Source organism: Eschrichtius robustus, chromosome 18 (assembly GCF_028021215.1).
Source record: "Eschrichtius robustus isolate mEscRob2 chromosome 18, mEscRob2.pri, whole genome shotgun sequence".
Lineage (NCBI taxonomy): Eukaryota > Metazoa > Chordata > Mammalia > Artiodactyla > Eschrichtiidae > Eschrichtius > Eschrichtius robustus.
In genome coordinates this window covers 67,568,546-67,591,746 of record NC_090841.1, presented here as the reverse complement: position 1 = coordinate 67,591,746, position 23,201 = coordinate 67,568,546, and the positions used below count along the sequence as shown (strand labels likewise).

Sequence of the window (23,201 nt, the reverse complement as noted above, 5' to 3'; positions counted from 1 at the left end):
CAAGAAGCCTGTGTGAAGCACAGGTCACTATCCACACCTCCAGCCTTGGTAGCCTGTGCGGCCCGCCACTGCCAGGGTCCTGTGATCCAGGGACAACTTCCCTGGGAGAACACACGGCACGCCTCAGGCTGTTGCAACATCATGCTGGCCTTGCCGCTGCAGGCTCGGCCCACATTCTGTACCCCTCCCTGCCCCCCTCAGCCTGAGTGAGCCAGAGCCCCCTAATCAACCGCTGCTTTAACCGCATCCTGTCTGGGTGGGGAACAAACACCCTCAGGCGACCTACACGCAGAGGCAAGGCCAAATCCAAAGCTGAACCCCAGGAGCTGTGTCAACAAAGAAGAAAAAGGGAAATCTCTCCCAGCAGCCTCAGGAGCAGTGAATTAAATCTCCACAATCAACTTGACGTACCCTGCACCTATAGAATACCTGAATAAACAAAAAGTCATCCCAAAATTGAGGTGGTGGACGTTGGGAGCAACTGTAGACTTGGGGTTTGCTTTCTGCATCTAATTTTTTTCTGGTTTTATGTTTACCTCAGTTTAGTATTTAGAGCTTATCATTGGTAGATATGTTTATTGATTTGGTTGCTCTCTTCCTTTTTTTTATATATTAAATACATATATATTTTTCCTTTTTCTCTTTTTGTGAGTGTCTCTGGGTATGCTTCTTTGTGTGATTTCGTCTGCATAGCTTTGCTTTTGCCACTTGTCCTGGGGTTCTGACTGTCCATTTTTTGTTGTTGTTGTTTGGTTTTTTTTAGTATAGTTTTTAGCACTTCTAATCTTTGGTGGATTTGTTTTTTGGTTTCATTGGTCACTTCCTTCTTTCTCTCTTTTTCTTTTATTACTTTTTTATGTTTTAATTTTTATTCGTTTTTTTCTATTTTAATACTTTTATTTTATTTATGTTTTCTTTCTTTCTTTCTTTTTCTCCCTTTTCTTCTGAGCCGTGTGGCTGACAGGGTCTTGGTGCTCTGGCCAGGTGTCAGGCCTGAGCCTCTGTGGGAGAGCAGAGTTCAGGACACTGGTCCACCAGAGACCTCCGAACCCCACGTAATATCAAACGGCAAAAGCTCTCCCAGACATCTCCATCTCAACGCTAAGACCCAGCTCCACTCAACGACCAGCAAGCTACAGTGCTGGACACCCTATGCCAAACAACTAGCAAGACAGGAACACAACCCCACCCATTAGCAGAGAGGCTGCCTAAAATCATAATAAGGTCACAGACACCCCAAAACACACCACCGGACACGGTCCCGCCCACCAGAAAGACAAAATCCAGCCTCATCCACCAGAACACAGGCGCTAGTCTCCTCCACCAGAAAGCCTACACAACCCACTGAACCAACCTTACCCACTGGGAGCAGACACCAAAAACAACAGGAACTGCAAACCTGCAGCCTGCAAAAAGGAAACCCCAAACACATTAAGTTAAACAAAATGAGAAGACAGAGAAATACACAGCAGATGAAGGAGCAAGGTAAAAACCCACCAGACCAAACAAATGAAGAAGAAATAGGCCATCTACCTGAAAAAGAATTCAGAGTAATGACAGTAAAGATAATTCAAAATCTTGGAAATAGAAAGGAGAAAATACAGGAAATGTTTAACAAGGACCTAGAAGAGCTAGAGAGCAAACAAACAATGATGAACAACACACAAATGAAACTAAAAATTCTCTAGAAGGAATCAATAGCAGAATAACTGAGGCTGAAGAACGGATGAGTGACCTGGAAGATAAAATAGTGGAAAAAACTACCACAGAGCAGAATAAAGAAAAAAGAATGAAAAGAATTGAGGACAGTATCAGAGACCTCTGGGACAACATAAAACACACCAACATTCGAATTATAGGGGTCCCAGAAGAAAAAGGGGGAAAAACAGGGACTCAGAAAATATTTGAAGATACTATAGTTGAAAATTTCCCTAATATGGGTAAGGAAATAGTCAGTCAAGTCCAGGAAGCGAGAGAGTCCCATACAGGATAAATCCAAGGAGAAACATGCCAAGACACATATTACTCAAACTATCAAAAATTAAACACACAGGGCTTCCCTGGTGGCGCAGTGGTTGAGAATCTACCTGCCAATGCAGGGGACACAGGTTCGAGCCCTGGTGTGGGAACATCCCACATGCCGCGGAGCAACTGGGCCCGTGAGCCACGATTACTGAGCCTGCGCGCCTGGAGCCTGTGCTCCGCAACAAGAGAGGCTGTGATAGTGAGAGGCCCACGCACCGCGATGAAGAGTGGCCCCCGCTTGCCACAACTAGAGAAAGCCCTCGCACAGAAACGAAGACACAACACAGCCAAAAATAAAATAAATAAATAAATTTAAAATATAATCTGTTGGGAAAAAAACATTAAACACAAAAAAAAATATTAAAAGCAGCAACGGAAAAGCAACAATTAACATACAGGGGAATCCCCATAAGGTTAACAGCTGATCTTTCAGCAGAAACTCTGCAAGCCAGAAGGGAGTGGCAGGACATATTTAAAGTGACGAAATGGGAAAACCTACAGCAAAGATTACTCTACCCAGCAAGGATCTCATTCAGATTCGATGGAGAAATTAAAACCTTTACAGACAAGCAAAAGCTAAGAGAATTCAGCACCACCAAACCAGCTCTACAACAAATGCTAAAGGAACTTCTCTAGGCAGGAAACACAAGAGAAGGAAAAGACTTACAATAACAAACCCAAAACAATTAAGAAAATGGTACAAGGAACATACATATCGATAAGCACCTTAAAGGTAAATGGATTAAATGCTCCAACCGAAAGACACAGACTGGCTGAATGGATACAAAAATAAGACCCATACATACGTTGTCTACAAGAGACCCACTTCAGACCTAGGGACACATACAGACTGAAAGTGAGGGGACTGAAAACGATAATCCATGCAAATGGAAATCAAAAGAAAGCTAGAGTAGCAATTCTCATATCAGACAAAATAGACTTTAAAATAAGGACTATTACAAGAGACACTGAAGGACACTACATAATGATCAAGGGATCAATTCAAGAAGAAGATATAACAATTGTAAATATTTATGCACCCAACATAGGAGCACCTCAATATATAAAGCACATGCTAACAGCCATAAAAGGGGAAATCGACAGTAACACAATCACAGTAGGGAATTTTAACACCCACTTTCATCAATGGACATCATCCAAAATGAAGATATATAAGGACACACAAGCCTTAAATGATAAATTAAACAAGATGGACTTAATTGATATTTATAGGACATTCCATCCAAAAACTGCAGATTACACTTTCTTCTCAAGGGCTCATAGAACATTCTCCAGGATAGATCATATCTTGGGTCACAAATCAAGCGTTGGTAAATTTAAGAAAATTGAATCGTATCAAGTATCTTTTCCGACCACAATGCTATGAGACTAGATATCAATTACAGGAAAAAATTTGTAAAAAATACAAACACATGGAGGCTAAACAATACACTACTAAATAACCAAGAAATCACTGAAGAAACCAAAGAGGAAATCAAAAAATACCTAGAAACAAATGACAATGAAAACAAGACCCAAAACACATGGGATGCAGCAAAAGCAGTTCTAAGAGGGAAGTTTATAGCAATACAATCCTATCTCAAGAAACAAGAAACATCTTAAATAAAAAACCTAACCTTACACTTAAAGCAGTAAGGGAAAGAAGAACAAAAAGCCCCCAAAGTTAGCAGAAGGAAAGAAATCATAAACATCAGGTCAGAAATAAGTGAAAAAGAAACAAAGGAAAAGACAGCAAAGATCAATACTACTAAAAGCTGGTTCTTTGAGAAGATAAAATTGATAAACCATTAGCCAGACTCATCAACAAAATTAGCGAAAAGACTCAAATCAATAGAATTAGAAATGAAAAAGGAGAAGTAACAACTGACACTGCAGAAATACAAAGGATCATGAGAGTTTAATACAAGCAACTATATGCCAATAAAATGGACAACCTCGAGAAATGGACAAATTCTTAGAAGTGCACAACCTTCTGAGACTGAACCAGGAAGAAATAGAAAATATGAACAGACCAATCACAAGCACTGAAATTGAAACTGTGATTAAAAATCTTCCAACAAAGAAAAGCCCAGGCTTCACAGGCGAATTCTATCGAACATTTAGAGAAGAGCTAACACCTATCTTTCTCAAACGCTTCCAAAATATAGCAGAGGGAGGAACACTCCCAAACTCATTCTACGAGGCCACCATCACCCTGATACCAAAACCAGACAAAGATGTCACAAAGAAAGAAAACTACAGGCCAAGATCACTGATGAACATAGATGCAAAAATGCTCAACAAAATACTGGCAAACAGAATCCAACAGCACATTAAAAGGATCATACACCATGATCAAGTGGGGTTTATCCCAGGAATGCAAGGTTTCTTCAATATACGCAAATCAATCAATGTGAAACACCATATTAACAAATTGAAGGAGAAAAACCATATGATCATCTCAACAGATGCAGAGAAAGCTTTCAACAAAATTCAACACCCATTTATGATAAAAACCCTCCAGAAAGTAGGCAGAGAGGGAACTTACCTCAACATAATAAAGGCCATATATGACAAACCCACACCCAAAATCGTCCTCAATGGTGAAAAACTGAAACCATTTCCACTAAGATCAGGAACGAGACAAGGATGTCCACTCTCACCACTATTATTCAACATCGTTTTGGAAGTTTTGGCAACAGCAATCAGAGAAGAAAAAGAAATAAAAGGAATCCAAATCGGAAAAGAAGAAGTAAAGCTGTCACTGTTTGCAGATGACACGATACTATACTTAGAGAATCCTAAAGATGCTACCAGAAAACTACTAGAGCTAATCAATGAAACTGGGAAAGTAGCAGGATACAAAATTAATGCTCAGAAATCTCTTGCATTCCTATACACTCATGATGAAAAATCTGAAAGTGAAAGTATGAAAACACTCCCATTTACCATTGCAACAAAAAGAATAAAATACCTAGGAATAAACCTACCTAAGGAGACAAAAGACCTGTATGCATAAAATTACAAGACTGATGAAAGAAATTAAAGATGATACAAATAGATGGAGAGATACACCATGTTCTTGGATTGGAAGAATCAACATTGTGAAAATGACTCTACTACCCAAAGCAATCTACAGATTCAATGCAATCCCTATCAAACTACCACTGGCATTTTTCACAGAACTAGAACAGAAAATCTCACAATTTGTATGGAAACACAAAAGACCACGAATAGCCAAAGCAATCTTGAGAAAGAAAAATGGAGCTGTAGGAATCAGGCTCCTAGACTGCAGACTATACTACAAAGCTACAGTAATCAAGACAGTATGGTACTGGCACAAAAACAGAAATACAGATCAATGGAACAGGATAGAAAGCCCAGAGATAAACCCATGCACCTATGGTCACCTTATCTTTGATAAAGGAGGCAAGAATATACAATGGAGAAAAGATAGCCTCTTCAATAAGTGGTGCTGGGAAAATTGGACAGATACATGTAAAAGAATGAAATTAGAATACTCCCTAACACCATACACAAAAATAAACTCAAAATGGATTAAAGACCTAAATGTAAGGCCAGACACTATCAAACTCTTAGAGGAAAACATAGGCAGAACACTCTATGACATAAATCACAGCAAGATCCTTGGTGACCCACCTCCTAGAGAAACGGAAATAAAAACAAAAATAAACAAATGGGACCTAATGAAACTTAAAAGCTTTTGTACAGCAAAGGAAAGCATAAACAAGACCAAAAGACAACCCTCAGAATGGGAGAAAATATTTGCAAATGAAGCAACTGACAAAGGATTAATCTCCAAAATTTACAAGCAGCTCAGGCACCTCAATATCAAAAAAAAAAACAATCCAATCCAAAAATGGGCAGAAGACTTAAATAGACATTTCTCCAAAGAAGATACACAGATTGCCAACAAACACTGAAAGGATGCTCAACATCACTAATCATTACAGAAATGCAAATCAAAACTACAATGAGGTATCACCTCACACCAGTCAGAATGGCCATCATCAAAAAATCTACAAACAATAAGTGCTGGAGAGGGTGTGGAGAAAAGGGAATCCTCTGGCACTGTTGGTGGGAAAGTAAATTGATACAGTCACTATGGAGAACAGTATGGAGGTTCCTTAAAAATCTAAAAATAGAACCACCATACAACCCAGCAATCCCACTACGGGGCGTATACCCTGAGAAAACCATAATTCAAAAACAGTCATGTACCACAATGTTCATTGCAGCTCTCTTTACAACAGCCAGGTCATGGAAGCAACCTAAGTGTCCATCAACAGGTGAATGGATAAAGAAGATGTGGCACATATATACAATGGACTATTACTCAGCCATAAAAGGAAACAAAATTGAGTTATTTGTAGTGAGGTGGATGGATCTAGAGACTGTCGTACAGAGTGAAGTAAGTCAGAAAGAGAAAAAACAAATACTATATGCTAACACATATATATGGAATCTTAAAAAAAGAAAAAAATTATTCTGAAGAACCTAGGGGCAGGACAGGAATAAAGACACAGAACATAGAGAATGGACTTGAGGACATGGGGAGTGGGAAGGGTAAGCTGGGATGAAGAGAGAGAGTGGCATGGACATATATACACTACCAAATGTAAAATAGATAGCTAATGGGAAGCAGCTGCATAGCACAGGGAGATCAGCTTGGTGCTTTGTGACCAGCTAGAGGGGTGGGATAGGGAGGGTGGGAGGGAGACGCAAGAGGGAGGAGATATGGGGATGTATGTATATGTATAGCTGATTCACTTTGTTATCCAGCAGAAACTAACAAACCATTGTAAAGCAATTATTCTTCAATAAAGATGTTAAAAATAAATAAATAAAATAAAATAGATAACTAATGAGAACCTACTGTATATCACAGAGAACTGTACTAAATGCTCTGTGGTGACCTAAATGGGATGGAAATCCAAAAAAGAGGGGATATATGTATATGTATAGCTGATTCACTTTGCTGTACAGTAGAAACACAACACTGTAAAGCAACTATACTGCAATAAAAATTTTTATAAAAACAAAAAAACAAAATGTGGTGTGGAGATACACATACATACATACACACACACACACACACACATACATACATACACACACACACACACACACACACACACAATGGAATATTACTCAGCCATAAAAAGAATGAAATAATGCCATCTGCAGCCACATGGATGGACCTAGAGGTTATCATACCAAGTGAAGTCAGACAGAGAAAGTCAAATATCATATGATACCACTTACATGTGGAATCTAAAAAAATGACACAAATGAGCTTATTTACAAGACAGAAATAGACTCACAGACATAGAAAACAAACTTATGGTTACCAAAGGGGATAGCGGTGGGAGGAGGGGGGATAAATTAAGAGTTTGGTATTCACATATACACACTACTATACATAAAACAGATAAACAACAAGGACCTACTGTATAGCACAGAGAACTATATTCAATATCTTGTAATAACTTATAATGGCAAAGAATCTGAAAAAGAATAGATATACACATGTATAACTGAATCCCTTTGCTGTACACCTGAAACTAACATAATTTTATAAATTAACTATACTTCAATTTTAAAAATGGTTATAAAAAAACCAAAAACCCTGTAATAACTATGGGATGGGGACTTGAAAGAGGTAAGTTGCCCTCTAATCTACCCTACTCTAATCTAAATACACCCCTGTTTTGGTACCTCAAGTGAAAACAGCAGGTTGGTTGACTTCTGAGATGGCCCCCCTCCTAGAATTTATGCCTTTTGTGTCATCCCCTCCCCTAGAGTATGGGATAGAGTAACTCCTTTTAACAAACAGAACATGACAAAGGTGACAGGATGTCACTTCCCTGATTATGTACAAAACACTGTGACTTCTATCTTGCTGGCATTCTCTCTCTTGCTGGTAATCTCTTGCCTTCTCACTTGCTCACTTTGATGATGCAAGCCTGCCAAGCAGTGAGATGCTTTATGGAGAGGCCCAGGTAAGAAAGAATCGAGGGAAGCCTCTGGCCAATAGCTTGGAAGAAACCAAAGTCAGTCTAACAGCTCAAGAGGAACCAGCAGTGACCAGGCAGAGACCCAACCCCTCCCCAGGGGACTCCCACTCACACACATTTCCAAAGCACAAATGACCAATAAAGCTGATGCCCTTCAAAAAAAAAAAAATCATCCTGCCAACAACCAAGTGAGTTTGGAAGCAATTCCTTCACCAACTAAGCCTTCAGATAACACTACAGCCCTATCTGGCACTTTTGTAGCCTGTGAGAGATGCTAGAGCAGAGGACCCAACTAACCCTGTCCAAATTCCTGACCCCATGAACTGTGAGATCATAAATGCATGCTCTTCCTCCTTTAGGAAAGCCCTTTTTGACCCCAGACCCCCAACTCCCAGCTCAGTTAGGTAACCTTATTGGTATGTTTCCACAGGCTCAATCGTAGTACTTATCATATGCTATCCTAAGAGACTAGTTTTCTTTGTCAGCAACCCTCTAACACCTACCACTCTGACTTGCAAATATGCACTAAAACACTCACTGAACTAACAAATGACCGTAGGCACTGGTTACAGGAGTCACTGATAGCTATCGGACAAACTAAACCACCTAAGATCCTTTTCAGGACTACGACAACCAGTGTGGACCTGAGGCGACCCTGTTTACAGGAGACCCTCTGGCAGCAGAGTAACCTGCACACTTAACAAACAGGAAATTCTCATTGTAGCCCAAAAAGAGATGAAGCATATTCAAACTTCTGTTCCACAGTGTAAAATCTCTAACTGAATGTAGCTACCTGACTGTATATTGTTATTAGTAAGATGAAATCTTTATGGACTTTATAGACTGGTAAACTCTCTTAAATACCACAAAAAGCTCACTTAAGAACATAGAAAGAAAACAAATTATATATCATCTATATTCACAAATCATCAAAAAATAAAATATAAGAATTCTTTAATTGGCAAAGATAAAATATAGTCATAATATAAAATTTATCTTTTCAAATCATTTTATGGTACCAAACAATAAAGATTGGACTATGTCATCTATTCAATTTCTATGCTTCACAATGAGGAAAATGAGGTCCTCAGAAGGTAAGAACTTCCCAAGGTCACTTTACAGTTCTCCCCCAAGAGGTTACCGATATTATCAGTTTCTTGCATATCTCTCCAAAGGCTTTTATCAATTTACAAGCAAATACAAATTTTATCACTCTTTCTAATGCAAATTGCAACAAATGTTCTACACCATGCAGAACATATACACACGTTTGAGACCTGTGCCTACATTCCACAGGAATAGCCTTCAAACGATGCATACTGTTAAAAAATTAATAAACAGACTCTCAAAGCCAAGGAAGAAGAGCCTAAGGCTTCAGGAGCCATTTTATTTTTCTTTAATCATTTGTCTGCCTCAGTTAATCTTAAAATCTTATTTTGCAGAGAAGCAATTTTAGGCTTCTGATAACATTAGGAAGCCTCAAAATACCAACTGAAATAGGCATTCCTTTCATTTCTGGATTTTAAAAGTTCTCCATAATGGCCACTGGTATTCTAAATGGTCTTTGGTTAGGCTGGTCCATTTAGTTAGAAATGCACATGAGGAAGGACCATAGTTTTTAAACATGGGGGGGGGGGTGCCTCAAAATATTTGTGTATTGGGATCCCATTTCTCAGAGATTTTTTTTCCTAGAGTAAAGGAACAATTTTCAAACAGCTTAAACAGTTTACAGCTCAAACAGCTCAATTCAGACAGCTTGCAAGCTAATACCAGCCAATTCTAAGGAAATAGCTTGGTGTAGCTTGGTGTTGGAAGAGCCAGGCCAAAGGCTTTTCCATCCAGTTTCCAGAGAACAGCCCTTATCCCGAAGCAATGGGCCAATCGCTAAACTGGTACAATTTCAGGAGAAACAGCCCCTGTCTCCGAAGGAATGGGCAGAAGGCTAGCCAGCTTCAATAAAACAGTCTGATCTGAAAATCAGATCAAAATGCCAAATGAGTACTCTCATACAGAACAAGGCCTTAACCAGTAATACTAAACCTTAAAATAGATCCCAAATAAAGCCTGGAGAGCTTCAAATGCAAAGAGGGCATGAGCTGGGATCCACGAGAAAGATGTACCTTCAAATTCCAGGGTCAGTGAGAAAAAAAGCAGTGAGCAACAATGGATAATGCACCTGTTTGCTTGCCAGCTCTGGAGCCTCTGGGAGCCTTCTCTGATCCCAAAATGTTGACCTAAAACAAATAGATTGCCAAATATTTCTCCAGCAAAGGTGTATTTATTTGGGATCAGCAAAGAACTGCAGTTTGGGGTCTGCGACCATGGCAAGCTATGTGCAAGTCCCCAGAGAGCAAGGGAAGGAGAGCACTTTTATAGAGGGGAAAAGAAAGTTGGGAGGGCTGTAGTAAACAGAGTCCATGGCTTTTCATTCACTGAGTCCTTGCCAGGAAAGAAGAGGAAATAACCCAAATGTCTATCAACTGATGAATAGATGAATAAAATGCATCACACACATACCATGCAATACTCAGCAATTAAAAGAAATAGCTAAGTGATATATGCAGCAGTCTGCATGAATCTCCAGGGAATTATGCTGAATAAGAAAATTCCAAAAGGTTAAATAACATTTGTGACCACGTATGTAACATTTTTCAAATGTCAAAATTTAAAAAACAAGTAACAAATTAGTGGTTGCCAGGAGTTATGAATGAGGGGCTGAAGCAGTATGGGAGGGAAGTGGGTGTGGTTATAAAAGGGCAACAGAAGGGATCCTTGTGGCAAGAGGACTGTTCAGTATCTTGACTGTGGTGATGGATACAGGAAAAAGTGTATAGAATTAAATACACATAGAGAAATGAATATTAGTAAGACTGAGGAATCTGAATAGACTCGTAGATTATATCAATGTCAATATCCTGGCTGTAATATCATACTGTAGTTTTAAAAGATGTTATCATTGGGAGAAACTGGGTATTGAGTAAAGGGTACACAGGACCTCTATGTATTATAATTACAATTACATGGGCATCTACAATTATCTCAATAAAGATTTCAATTAAAAAGAAAATATCATTCAATACAGGTGCACATTCTCATGGAAGAATCCTATAATAATAATAGCAAGGGCGGTTTTAAGAACACGCTAGCAGAAGCACGACTGTCAGAGGACAATCAAAAGTGTAAAGGTTCATGAAAGTCCCCTTCTTATTTCTAAGAGGTTTTAGTATTGATGACAGAAAAGACATTAACTCAAGACATATCCACACTCTTCCAAAAGGATATATCCAATACCCAGTAGGGACTAATTTGTGATAAAGCTTTATTCTAAATTGTGGTATTTCTAAAAGGCTACTCTAGCCTTTGTAACTGGAAAAGAATTCTAAGTAATAGATTTAAGCATTTGTTAAAAAGAAGGAAACACATTCTTATGTTGTATCACTCATCCATTTAACAAATTTTTACACAACACTTGCTGTGTACAAAGGACCGGGGCTAGGGAAAGGTCACTCCAGCACTTTACCTCCCCATCACCTGTCCTTCAGCCTCCTCTCTAACAAGTTCCCACGTAGCAGGGTAGATTAGATAAACAGAAAATGACATCGAATTTTATTAAGACCATGAGATAGTTTCTGATTCAATACAATTAACTTCTAATGTATTCTGGATTTGCCTGCATATGTCTGAATTTTATGACAAAGGTTATGAAAACATTAAAAATTTTAGTTTTATTTTCATAGTGGTTATCATCCTGGTAACTAAGCATTTTGATAAACTACAAAAATGCAAATAATGAACAATGGGAGATATATATATATATATATATACATAGACACACCCTTTCTAGACCACTCCAGAATCATAACCATGTGGAACAAAAAAGCAGGTCTTAAAACAAGTCCCATGAGGGCATAAAGACATTATCCAGCTGTCTCTCTTCAAATCCTTTTTCAGGATATAACCCCTTCAATTACATGTAATCTGTAACACTTCCCCCAACAAATCCAAAACACTTTATACTTTGTAAAGTAGCCATGTGGGTGATTGCAAAATTTCCTTTTAAGATCTGTTTCATTATTCCTTTCAAATCAAATAAAGGGTTTCCCAAGTCACTCAGGCAACTTTTAGAATAGCTCAGCTGACATCTTTAGATTCTCATGGAGGACAAAGCAGAACATGAGCTATATAAACTGAGTTAGGATTACTTATCTACTCCATACACTTTACCTTCCATCTGTTAAAGTGATTCTTTGATGCCAGCCACTAAATATTAATTCAGGAACTATGAATCTTACACACACAAATCAAATGATTTTCCCTTTCAGGTATAAAATGATTATTAAATGTCAATATAGAAAAATAAGTTCAGTATGTTCACTCAAAATATCTTCACAGAGCCACATACAAATTGAACTTAACTTACCACTTTTTTAAAATCATCTTCTGCTTCATCAAGTTTTCCTTGTTTGAGTAACAAGTGACCTCTCTGTAATCTTGCCTAGAAAAACAAAAAAAAGAGTATACTGAGTACTATGCATTTCTAAATTTTCTTTAAACACAAAGAATAAAACTAAATAAGCTAATGAAATATTAATGAAATATTAATTTTTCCTACGCCCATTTGACTTCACAGTCTGAGAATAATTCCTGGAACCAATGAATGTGTATAAATTTTGTTAAAGTATGCTTCCTTTAAATATACTTTTTACTATATCAAAAAAAAAAAAAAAAATGAAAACATGTGCCCTCACAAAATCTTGGACATGAATGTTCATAGCAATAGCCAAAAAGTAGAAACAAACCAAACTAATAAATCAATAAGCAAATGTGATATGGCCGTACAATGGAATATCATTCAGCCATAAAAAGGAATGAACTACTGACACATACTACAACATGAATGAAACTTGAAAACATTATGCTAAGTGAAAGAAGTCAGACACAAAAGGCAACATATTGTATGATTTCGTTTACATGAATTATCCAAGTCAGACAAATCCATAGAGACAGAAGGTGCCAGGGGCTCGGACAGAAATGGGAGGTGACTCCTAATGGGTCAGGGTTTCTTTGCGGGGGGGTGATAAAAATGCTCTGGAACTAGATAATGACGATGCTTGCAGAACCTTATGAATATACTAAGAACTTCTGAATTGCACACTTTAAAAAAGGGTGAGGGGACTTCCCTGGTGGCACAGTGGACAAGACTCCACGCTCCCAATGCAGGGGGCCCGGATTCGACCCCTGGTCGGGGAACTAGATCCCATATGCATGCCGCAACTAAGAGTTAACATGCCGCAACTAAGGAGCCCGCCTGCCGCAACTAAGGAACCCACGTGCCCCAACTAAGGAGCCGGTGAGCCGCAACTAAGACCTGATGCAACCAAATAAATAAATATTAAAAAATGGTCACATTCTTTTAAAAAAAAAAGGGTGAATTTGATGATATGTGAGTTATATCTCACTTAAAAAGTACTTTAAGCCATCATAATAACTTTTTACCACTATAATAAAAGTTGTTATAATTTGGGACCTTACCAATCAAAGCTCTGGAAATAGTTTTGTTTTTTTTTTTTATTAACTCTTAATGCACTTATTTACTCCACTATAACCAGAATAACAATGCCTCTTCCTTTTAACATCCATCAATCATCTCTAATATTCCTCTTCTAATGCGCATAATCCCATCTCTTCCAAGAATACCAACTCTGATGATCAATGTCTACCATAAGACAGAAACCACACCAATATTCTACTAAAACTTATATATTACTTTGACAGTACTTAAAAATTTCCCTAATCCTCTATAAAATGCATCAACACACATAAAAAGCAAGATTAAAGCCACTTCAACTAGCTAATAAGTACTATAATACTAGGAAAATGAGCTACTTAACCTCTGTGGAAGGTTATGCTTAGCTGGGTAAAGTAATAAAGAAAAATTTGACACGTGAATTCCATCTTAAAATAATAGTAATATTTCAAACCAAATATTCACCCATATCTAATCAATTATCTCGAATACTTTCTAGATTATGGCAGGACATAAACAATAAGTAAATTACCAAATTAATTTTGAAACAATATAATTGGGTCCTATTATTTTAAGCTATTACAGTGACCTGCCAACTGTCAAGATATCCTATTAGACCATAAATTCCTCCACTTCTGAAGCGTTGAGTGTTGGTTCAGGGCAGGACTCTTGTCTAATTCAGCACCGTATTCTCATCACAAACCACTGCTTAATTAAGCTACCCCCTCTTCTTTATTCTTCCCACTACAGCCTTAATTGAAACTGCCATCAGTCACCTGACAGCCTCTTAGTTCAACAGTCTCTTAATCAGCTCATTTCTCAGCCTCACATCTTGCCCTACACTCCATCCTCCACACAGATATCTTTCTAAACCACAAAGCTAACATCACTACCAAGCTTCTAAAAATCACCTAATGTACCCACTCCACTGTGCCTCCTTCACACAGGCCTTTGATTCCAGGGACTGAGTTGCTCTTGTTGCCCAGTCCGCTACATCAGAGTGGCTTTCTACAACCTCCAGCTATGCCTAGCATGCCAGTCTTCACCTTAAGAAAGAAATCACCTCTTCCGAGTTTCCTTAAATTTTCCTTTAAAGAAAATTTGGATGAACTTACTGCAGTGAAATCCATCTTCAATTCAATCACTTTAGTTAAATCAGGAAGTGCTGCTTTTGATTTGCCCATAGCTAAGAAGACAGTAGCTCTCCGATAATAAGCAATATAGTTATCAGGGTCACCGTCTGAAAATTAAAATAATAAATATTAACTCTCAGTACTTTATTCAAAAAACCAAGTCATCTGAACAGTATTAGAGTTTGCAATTCTACTAGGAAAGGCATTAAGAAAAGAATTTCTTCATCAATATGGGGTCATTTTGCCTAGCAAGATCACTGCAAATAAATCCAGAACAGGGGCTCAGCAAACTGTAGCCTCTGAGCCAAAAACAACCCACAGACTTCAAGTTAAGAATATTTTTTACACTTTTCAAGAGTTGTCAAAAAAATAGCAAAATATGCAACAGACATTACACGGCTGCAAAGACTAAAACATTTATTATCTGGTCCCTTAGGGAAAAAGTTTGCCGCCTACCTTTGGTCTAGAATATTAACTATATTCAACTCTTAACTTTTATTAAGTATCCAATTCTGTTTGCAGTTCTGTTTGTCTTTGTTGAAATTTTCTTAAGTGAAATTCTGATTGAGAATATGGACTTTGCACTTACAGGATTTTAGAAAATTACAGACTTCCATTTAAACTGATATATTGAATGTGCAACTGCTCTCTCCCAAACTCCAACTAAAATGGCAGTGAAGAAAATAAAGGTGCAGACCATGGGACAAAAAAGAATGGAAAAGAGAGTGAGACCAGAGAGTAAGGCTAGAGTCGTTAACAATATCTGAAGGAAGGAAAGCAGACAGATGAGTTAGGTGCTTGAACTAACTCTACTCTGCTCAGCACCTACAAAATGGGGGAAGGAGTAAATTCAATTAGAAGTAAACCTCATGCTGCCAAACAATCCTTCTAAAAAGCAATATATATTTTTTTTTCTTAAAAATGATCTTGACCAAATCCAGTCATGTACCTTAAAAAAATAAATATTTATGCACACAGATATTCATTACCATAAGATTTACAACTAAAATTCCCTAAAAGTTCTATCCCTAAAGGTCTTATCATTTGCAAAACATTACAATATGGGAACCTATATGGCAGGATAGTATATAATCATTCAAAATTATGATTTTAAGGAGTTGTTAATGGCATTGAAAACTACCTGAAGTACTGCTGGGGGGAGATAAGGCAGGAAGAGAAAATAGGCTATAAAACCATATATGAAAGAAGATACACAAATGGCCAATAAGCACATGAAAAGATGCTCAACATCACTAATCATTAGGAAAATGCAAATCAAAACCACATTGAGATACCACTTCATACCCATTAGGATAAGAAAGAAAGGGGAGAAAAAGACAGAAAGGGAGAATGAAAGGAAAGAAGGAAAGAAAGAAAGAAAGAAAGAGAAAAAGAAAAGGGAAAGAAAGGGAAAGAAGAAGGCGAACGGGAGAATGGGAGATAGAAAGAAAAGAAGGAAGGAAGGGAGGGAGGGAGGATTAGTAAGAGCATGGAGAAACTGGAGCCCATGTGCACTGCTGGAGGGAATGTAAACTGATGTGGCTGCTGTGAAGCACAATACGGAGGTTCCTTACACACCGAACACAGAATCACCCTATGAACCACCAATTCTACTTCTGAGTACACATATCCAAAAGAAATGAAAGCTGACTGCCAAGACATGGAAGCAACCTAAGTGTCCATCAGCAGATGAATGGATAAAGAAGATGTCGTGTATATATATATATATATATATATATATATATATATATATATATATATATATATATATATATATATACACAATGGGATATTAGCCATAAAAATGAATGAAATTTTGCCATTTATAGCAACATGGATGAACTTGGAGGGCATTATGCTAAGTGAAATAAGTCAGACGGAAAACAACAAATACTGTACGATATTACTTATATGTGGGATCTAAAAACTACAACAAACTAGTGAATGTAACAAAAAAAAGAAGCAGACTCACAGATATAGGGAACGAGCTGGTAGTTACCAGTGGGGGGAGGGAAAAGGGGAGGGGCAATATGGGGGTAGGGGATTAAGAGGCACAAAATATTAGGTATAAGTTACAAGGATATATTGTACAATATGAGGAATATAGCCAATATTTTATAACTATAAATGAAGTATAACCTTTAAAAAAAAAAGAATTGAAAGCTGATATTTGTACACCCATATTCACAGTGACATTATTCACAATAGCCCAAAGGTGGAAACAACCTAAATGTCCATAGGTGGATGAGTGGATAAATAAAATGTGGTATATACATACAATGGAATATTATTCAGCCTTAAAAAAGGAATGGAATTCTGATAAATGCTACATTACAGATGAACCCTGAAGACATTATCCTAAGTGAAATAAGCCAGACACAAAAAGACAAATATTGTACAATTCTACTTCTATGAGGTACCTGGAGTAGTCAAATTTATAGAGACAGAAATTAGAATGGTGGTTGCCAAGGAAGGACTGAGAAGAGACAGGGATCAGAAATGGGGAACAACTGTTTAATGGGTATAGAGCTTCAGTCTGGGATGATGAAAAAGTTCTGGAGATGGATGGCGGTAATGGTTGCACAACAATGTGAATGCACTTAATGCCACTGAACTACGTGCTTAAAAATGGTTAAAATGGTAAATTTTGCTAGGTATATTTTACTACAATAAAAAAAAGTAAAAGAATGAGGCAGTCAGGGGAAAAAAAGGACTATTTTTGAAAAAATAAGAGAATTGGGCATTTTAACAATATAAAACTTCTTCTCCTTAAATCTAAAACAAAAACAAAAAATCTATATATGTTCCCAGCTAAGCATCACTGAACTTTCTTCCCTGATCAATTTCCCTTGGAAGGTAAGGAAAAAAGAGCAAAGTCAGTAGCCTTTGCTACTGACTTTGTGGGAAATACAGGTTATTCCCCACAAAAATTGTAATTAGCTTGAAGAAAGAGTAAGAAACAGAGGAACTATATTTAGAGCATACCAGCCATATATAATATTTTTGGTTCAGTTCATATTTGATTTAGAATGTGCAATAAATGTAAAATATATGGCACTTGGTCAGCATAACTGGCCATAAGAATGATCTGACATCTAAGAATTAATGAAACTTACAGTGACTGCGTCTGAAAGCAGAAGGAAATTCACTTCAGGTCAACAGTAGTTACGTGGGCAGAGACTGGATTTTCTTCTTTATATAGTTCATATACATATTCCAAAATGTTTCACAATGAACATGGATTACTTTTATATTCATTAATTTTAAAAAAGTTACCCACTCCTAGGCATGTATCCGGAGAAAAACATGGTTCAAAAGGATACATGCACCCCAATGTTCACTGCAGCGCTGTTTACAATAGCCAAGATGTGGAAGCAACCTAAATGTCCATCGACAGATGAATGGATAAAGAAGATGTGGTATATATATATAAAATGGTATATTTCTCAGCCATTAAAAAGGATGAAATAGGCCTCTTAGATAGCCTCAACCACCAGAGGGCAGACAGCAGAAGCAAGAAAAACTACAATCCTGCAGCCTGTGGACCAAAAACCACAGTTACAGAAAGATAGAGAAGATGAAAAGGCAGAGGGCTATGTACCAGATGAAGGAACAAGAAAAAACCCCAGAAAAACAACTAAATGAAGTGGAGATAGGCAACCTTCCAGAAAAAGAATTCAGAATAATGATAGTGAAGATGATCCAGGACCTCGGAATAAGAATGGAGGCAAAGATTGAGAAGATGCAAGAAATGATTAACAAAGACCTAGAAGAATTAAAGAACAAACAAACAGAGATGACCAATACAATAACTGAAATGAAAACTACACTAGAAGGAATCAATAGCAGAATAACTGAGGCAGAAGAACGGATAAGTGACCTGGAAGACAGAATGGTGGAATTCACTGCTGCGGAACAGACTAAAGAAAAAAGAATGAAAAGAAATGAAGACAGCCTAAGAGACCTCTGGGACAACATTAAACGCAACAACATTCGCATTATAGGGGTCCCAGAAGGAGAAGAGAGAGAGAAAGGAACAGAGAAAATATTTGAAGAGATTATAGTCGAAAACTTCCCTAACACGGGAAAGGAAATAGCCACCCAAGTCCAGGAAGCGCAGAGAGTCCCATACAGAATAAACCCAAGGAGAAACACGCCGAGACACATAGTAATCAAAGTGGCAAAAATTAAAGACAAAGAAAAATTATTGAAAGCAGCAAGGGAAAAACGACAAATAACATACAAGGGAACTCCCATAAGGTTAACAGCTGATTTCTCAGCAGAAACTCTGCAAGCCAGAAGGGAGTGGCATGATATACTTAAAGTGATGAAAGGGAAGAACCTACAACCAAGATTACTCTACCCGGCAAGGATCTCATTTAGATTTGATGGAGAAATCAAAAGCTTTACAGACAAGCAAAAGCTAAGAGAATTCAGCACCACCAAACCAGCTCTACAACAAATGCTAAAGGAACTTCTCTAAGTGGGAAACACAAGAGAAGAAAAGGACCTACAAAAACAAACCCAAAACAATTAAGAAAATGGTCATAGGGACATACATATCGATAATTACCTTAAACGTGAATGGATGAAATGCCCCAACCAAAAGACATAGACTGGCTGAATGGATACAAAAACAAGACCCATATATATGCTGTCTACAAGAGACCCACTTTAGACCTAGGGACACATACAGACTGAAAGTGAGGGGATGGAAAAAGATATTCCATGCAAATGGAAATCAAAAGAAAGCTGGAGTAGCTATACTCATATCAGATAAAATAGACTTTAAAATAAAGAATGTTACAAGAGACAAGGAAGGACACTACATAATGATCCAGGGATCAATCCAAGAAGAAGATATAACAATTATAAATATATATGCACCCAACATAGGAGCACCTCAATACATAAGGCAACTGCTAACAGCTATAAAAGAGGAAATCGACAGTAACACAATAATAGTGGGGGACTTTAACACCTCACTTACACCAATGGACAGATCATCCAAAATGAAAATAAATAAGGAAACAGAAGCTTTAAATGACACAATAGACCAGATAGATTTAATTGATATATATAGGACATTCCATCCAAAACCAGCAGATTACACGTTCTTCTCAAGTGCGCACGGAACGTTCTCCAGGATAGATCACATCTTGGGTCACAAATCAAGCCTCAGTAAATTTAAGAAAATTGAAATCATATCAAGCATCTTTTCTGACCACAACGCTATGAGATTAGAAATGAATTACAGGGGAAAAAAACGTAAAAAAGACAAACACATGGAGGCTAAACAATACGTTACTAAATATCCAAGAGATCACTGAAGAAATCAAAGAGGAAATAAAAAAATACCTAGAGACAAATGACAATTAAAAAAAAAAAAAAAAGGATGAAATAATGCCATTTGCAGCAACATGGATGAACCTAGAGATTATCATACTAAGTGAAGTTAAGTCAGAGAGAGAAAGACAAATATATGATATTGCTTATACAAAGAATCTAAAAAAAAAAAAAAAATAACACAAATGAACTTATTTACGAAACAGAAAGAGACTCACAGTCTTTGAGAACAAACTTATGGTTACCCGGGGGGAGGAGTGGGGTGGGAGGGGGAGGGATAGATTGGGATTGACATGTACACACTGCTATATTTAAAATAGATAACCAACAAGGACCTACTGTATAGCACAGGGAATTCTGCTCAATATTCTGTAATAACCTAAACGGGAAAAGAATTTGAAAAAGAAGAGATACATGTATATGTATAACTGAATCACCTTGCTGTACACCTTAAACTAACACAATATTGTTAATCAATTATACTCCAATATAAAATAAAAATTAAAAAAAAGAAAAAAAAAGTTAAGTTCTCCATGACTTATTTACACTAATTGAAAAATAAGAAATACTAGAAACGACATGATTTAAGGCCTAGAGTTTACACCACACATCTTCATATGTCCAAATCCTACTCCATCTCTGAGGCACAGCTCAAATGACTTGATTACACATGTGAAAATAAACCTTCCATTACTTTGGTTTCCATAACACTCTATAATATATATCTCCCACAGCACCTAACACTTATCACTACCTCCTGATATCAATTATTTATATGCTTACCTCACTCTAGAAAAAAATACATTCCTTGAGTGAATTCATTTTTCGTGTCTCTATAGCACCTTGTAATCAAATGAAAGGAAATGGAAACAAATTCCTGATAACTCCAACAAGGGACACTCCCACGTCCACTCAACACGGAGACCTGCCAGGAATAAGCCAGGGACGCAGAGAAGTCAGCACAGACATGGCTCTCAAAGAGACGTGCCGCACCGGGACACTCAGATCATCTCCCCCACGAGATGAGCAATGGCATTTTCAAAAACAGGTGTTGCTTATTTTGAATACAGTATGACCCTCTTTCAAGAAAAGAAGAATGCTTATTGCTGGCTTTGGGCATTTTATCAAGAAGGCGCCTTCAGCAAAAATTGCAATGGAATTCTATTTGGAAAAAACCTGACCATTTCAGTCTATGTAGAAAAACCTCCAAAGATTAAGTATGACAAAGCTTTTTATTAAGTATTTGATTATACATACATAAAAAATGTCTATATAAAGTATTTCTGGGGCACTCACTTTCACTTATTTTACTATTCAGTTTTTAGGTATTTTTAAGATATGAAATGGGATTGGAACCCCAATTTATAACACTGAACTTATAAAAATAAGGAATCAGATGTCAATGGTTCAACCTATGAATCAAGAATCAATGTGCTTAGTGGTATAGGGTCACTTGAATGGCAAATATCAAAATAGCCTTCCCTGGCTCTTCATCTTAAAATACCATCAGTTCCCAGAACTAGTGTCCATTCCTATATCATTATGCAGGAAGTAGCAACTGAACAAGAATTGGTTTAAGAAACTCATGCTTAGTTTCTCACAATACAAGATTTGATAACCTTGAAAATAATCACTTTTCCTATTATCCATCCAAATATGATACAGTTCATTATTTAAATTATATGCAAGCCTACATCTGCAAACACTAGACTTCATTTGAAAACATGTCAGTCAAATTGTTATACTAGTTTATTCAAAATTTGAATATGAGAAATGAATTTAAGGTGTAATCCTAAAACTATCAAACAATTCAAATGTGAGAAAATTAGCCCTAATAAAGAAAATACAACTACTATCTGGAGAAAACATCAGAAAGCCAATTACGAATGATTCTGTAAATGGTGGCAGCGGGGTGAACACCACCCTTGCACAGGTACAGAAAACTTTTCATTCTTGCTCCCAGCGAACCCAACTCTACCCCTTCATTCATTCAAACTTTTACTGAGCACCACCAGAGACTAAAATAATAATAGTAATAACAATAATAAGATAGTACTTATCCTTAAGAAGTTCACAATCTTCTGAACTGGAATGTGACCTTTGAAGGTCACTAGAATACTCTGTGTCCTTTTGTGTAAATGTGAACAGTAATGTCCATCCCCATTTCACAAGTAAAGTTCAAATGCGATGAGAAAGCACCACGGTATGTTTAAGTACCAAATGAATGAAGCCATGGATTTTTTTTTTTGACTTAGCCAGATTATGTTAAGTGTGATACCGGTTATCTTACCAAGCAATTGGAGAAACCTATCATTTCATTCACGCCCACCATTTAATCCACCACTTTAGACATTCATTCATGCCAGATACACCTAAGACATTCTGTAAGGTCTACCAAAGAAATGTTTCAGACCCTAGGACTCTTTATCCCCATAAGACCATGCTGTAGAAATGAGAGGCAGGGCATCCTCACACCTGCACTGTGGTTTTCTCTGATGATAAAATCTCTAAACAAAACCTGCATCTGACTACGTCATAATAGTGAAATAGATGCAACTGTTTCAGAAGACTATTTAGAAAGTGATACCAACACTCTTCATTAAATCACAGGGTTTCCAACAGATCAAGAGTATTTAAGTTCCAAATCTTAAAACTCCTGCCAAAAAATATTTATACACCAGATGCAAAGAAATTTCAAACCAAATCACCAATAGATCTGTACTACAATTATTTGTGTTGCTATTGAGTTTTAATACATAAACCTTTTATTGTATAAAAATGTAATTATCAAACATACCATGCCTAAGTAATATTCAAAATGTAACCAAGTAATTTTTCAAAAATGAAAATGGGAAAAGGGTGTCACAGCCACAAATAATGTCAGCTATAACATTATAATAAAAAATGAGTCATTGATACGCCCAATGCCACTAGCCAAGTTCTATTACAAACTCTAACATCAATTTCTAATCACAGGAAAAGTTAAAGAGATAAAGTACATTACAAAATTCAGAAGTTGGGAAGTATAAACATTTAATGAATTTTTTACAGTCAGTTTAAAGCAATGTACTAAAATATGGGTGATATTTTACCACAAAAAATTACTGTGCATTTTACAGTAGCACAGCTCTT

The 23,201-nt window shown here is 37.1% G+C and overlaps 1 protein-coding gene across 1 annotated transcript in view; it reads right to left on the bottom strand.

Annotated features, from left to right (window-relative positions):
- DNAJC3 (DnaJ heat shock protein family (Hsp40) member C3) overlaps nucleotides 1–23,201 on the bottom strand; it is an 88,092-nt gene that overhangs the window by 42,589 nt on the left and 22,302 nt on the right. Inside the window, exons 3-4 of the mRNA XM_068526977.1 lie at nucleotides 14,706–14,830; nucleotides 12,484–12,558 (exon numbers count right to left, since the gene is read on the bottom strand). Of these exons, the coding sequence (XP_068383078.1) occupies nucleotides 12,484–12,558; nucleotides 14,706–14,830 (200 nt within the window). The remainder of the gene's footprint in view (nucleotides 1–12,483; nucleotides 12,559–14,705; nucleotides 14,831–23,201) is intronic.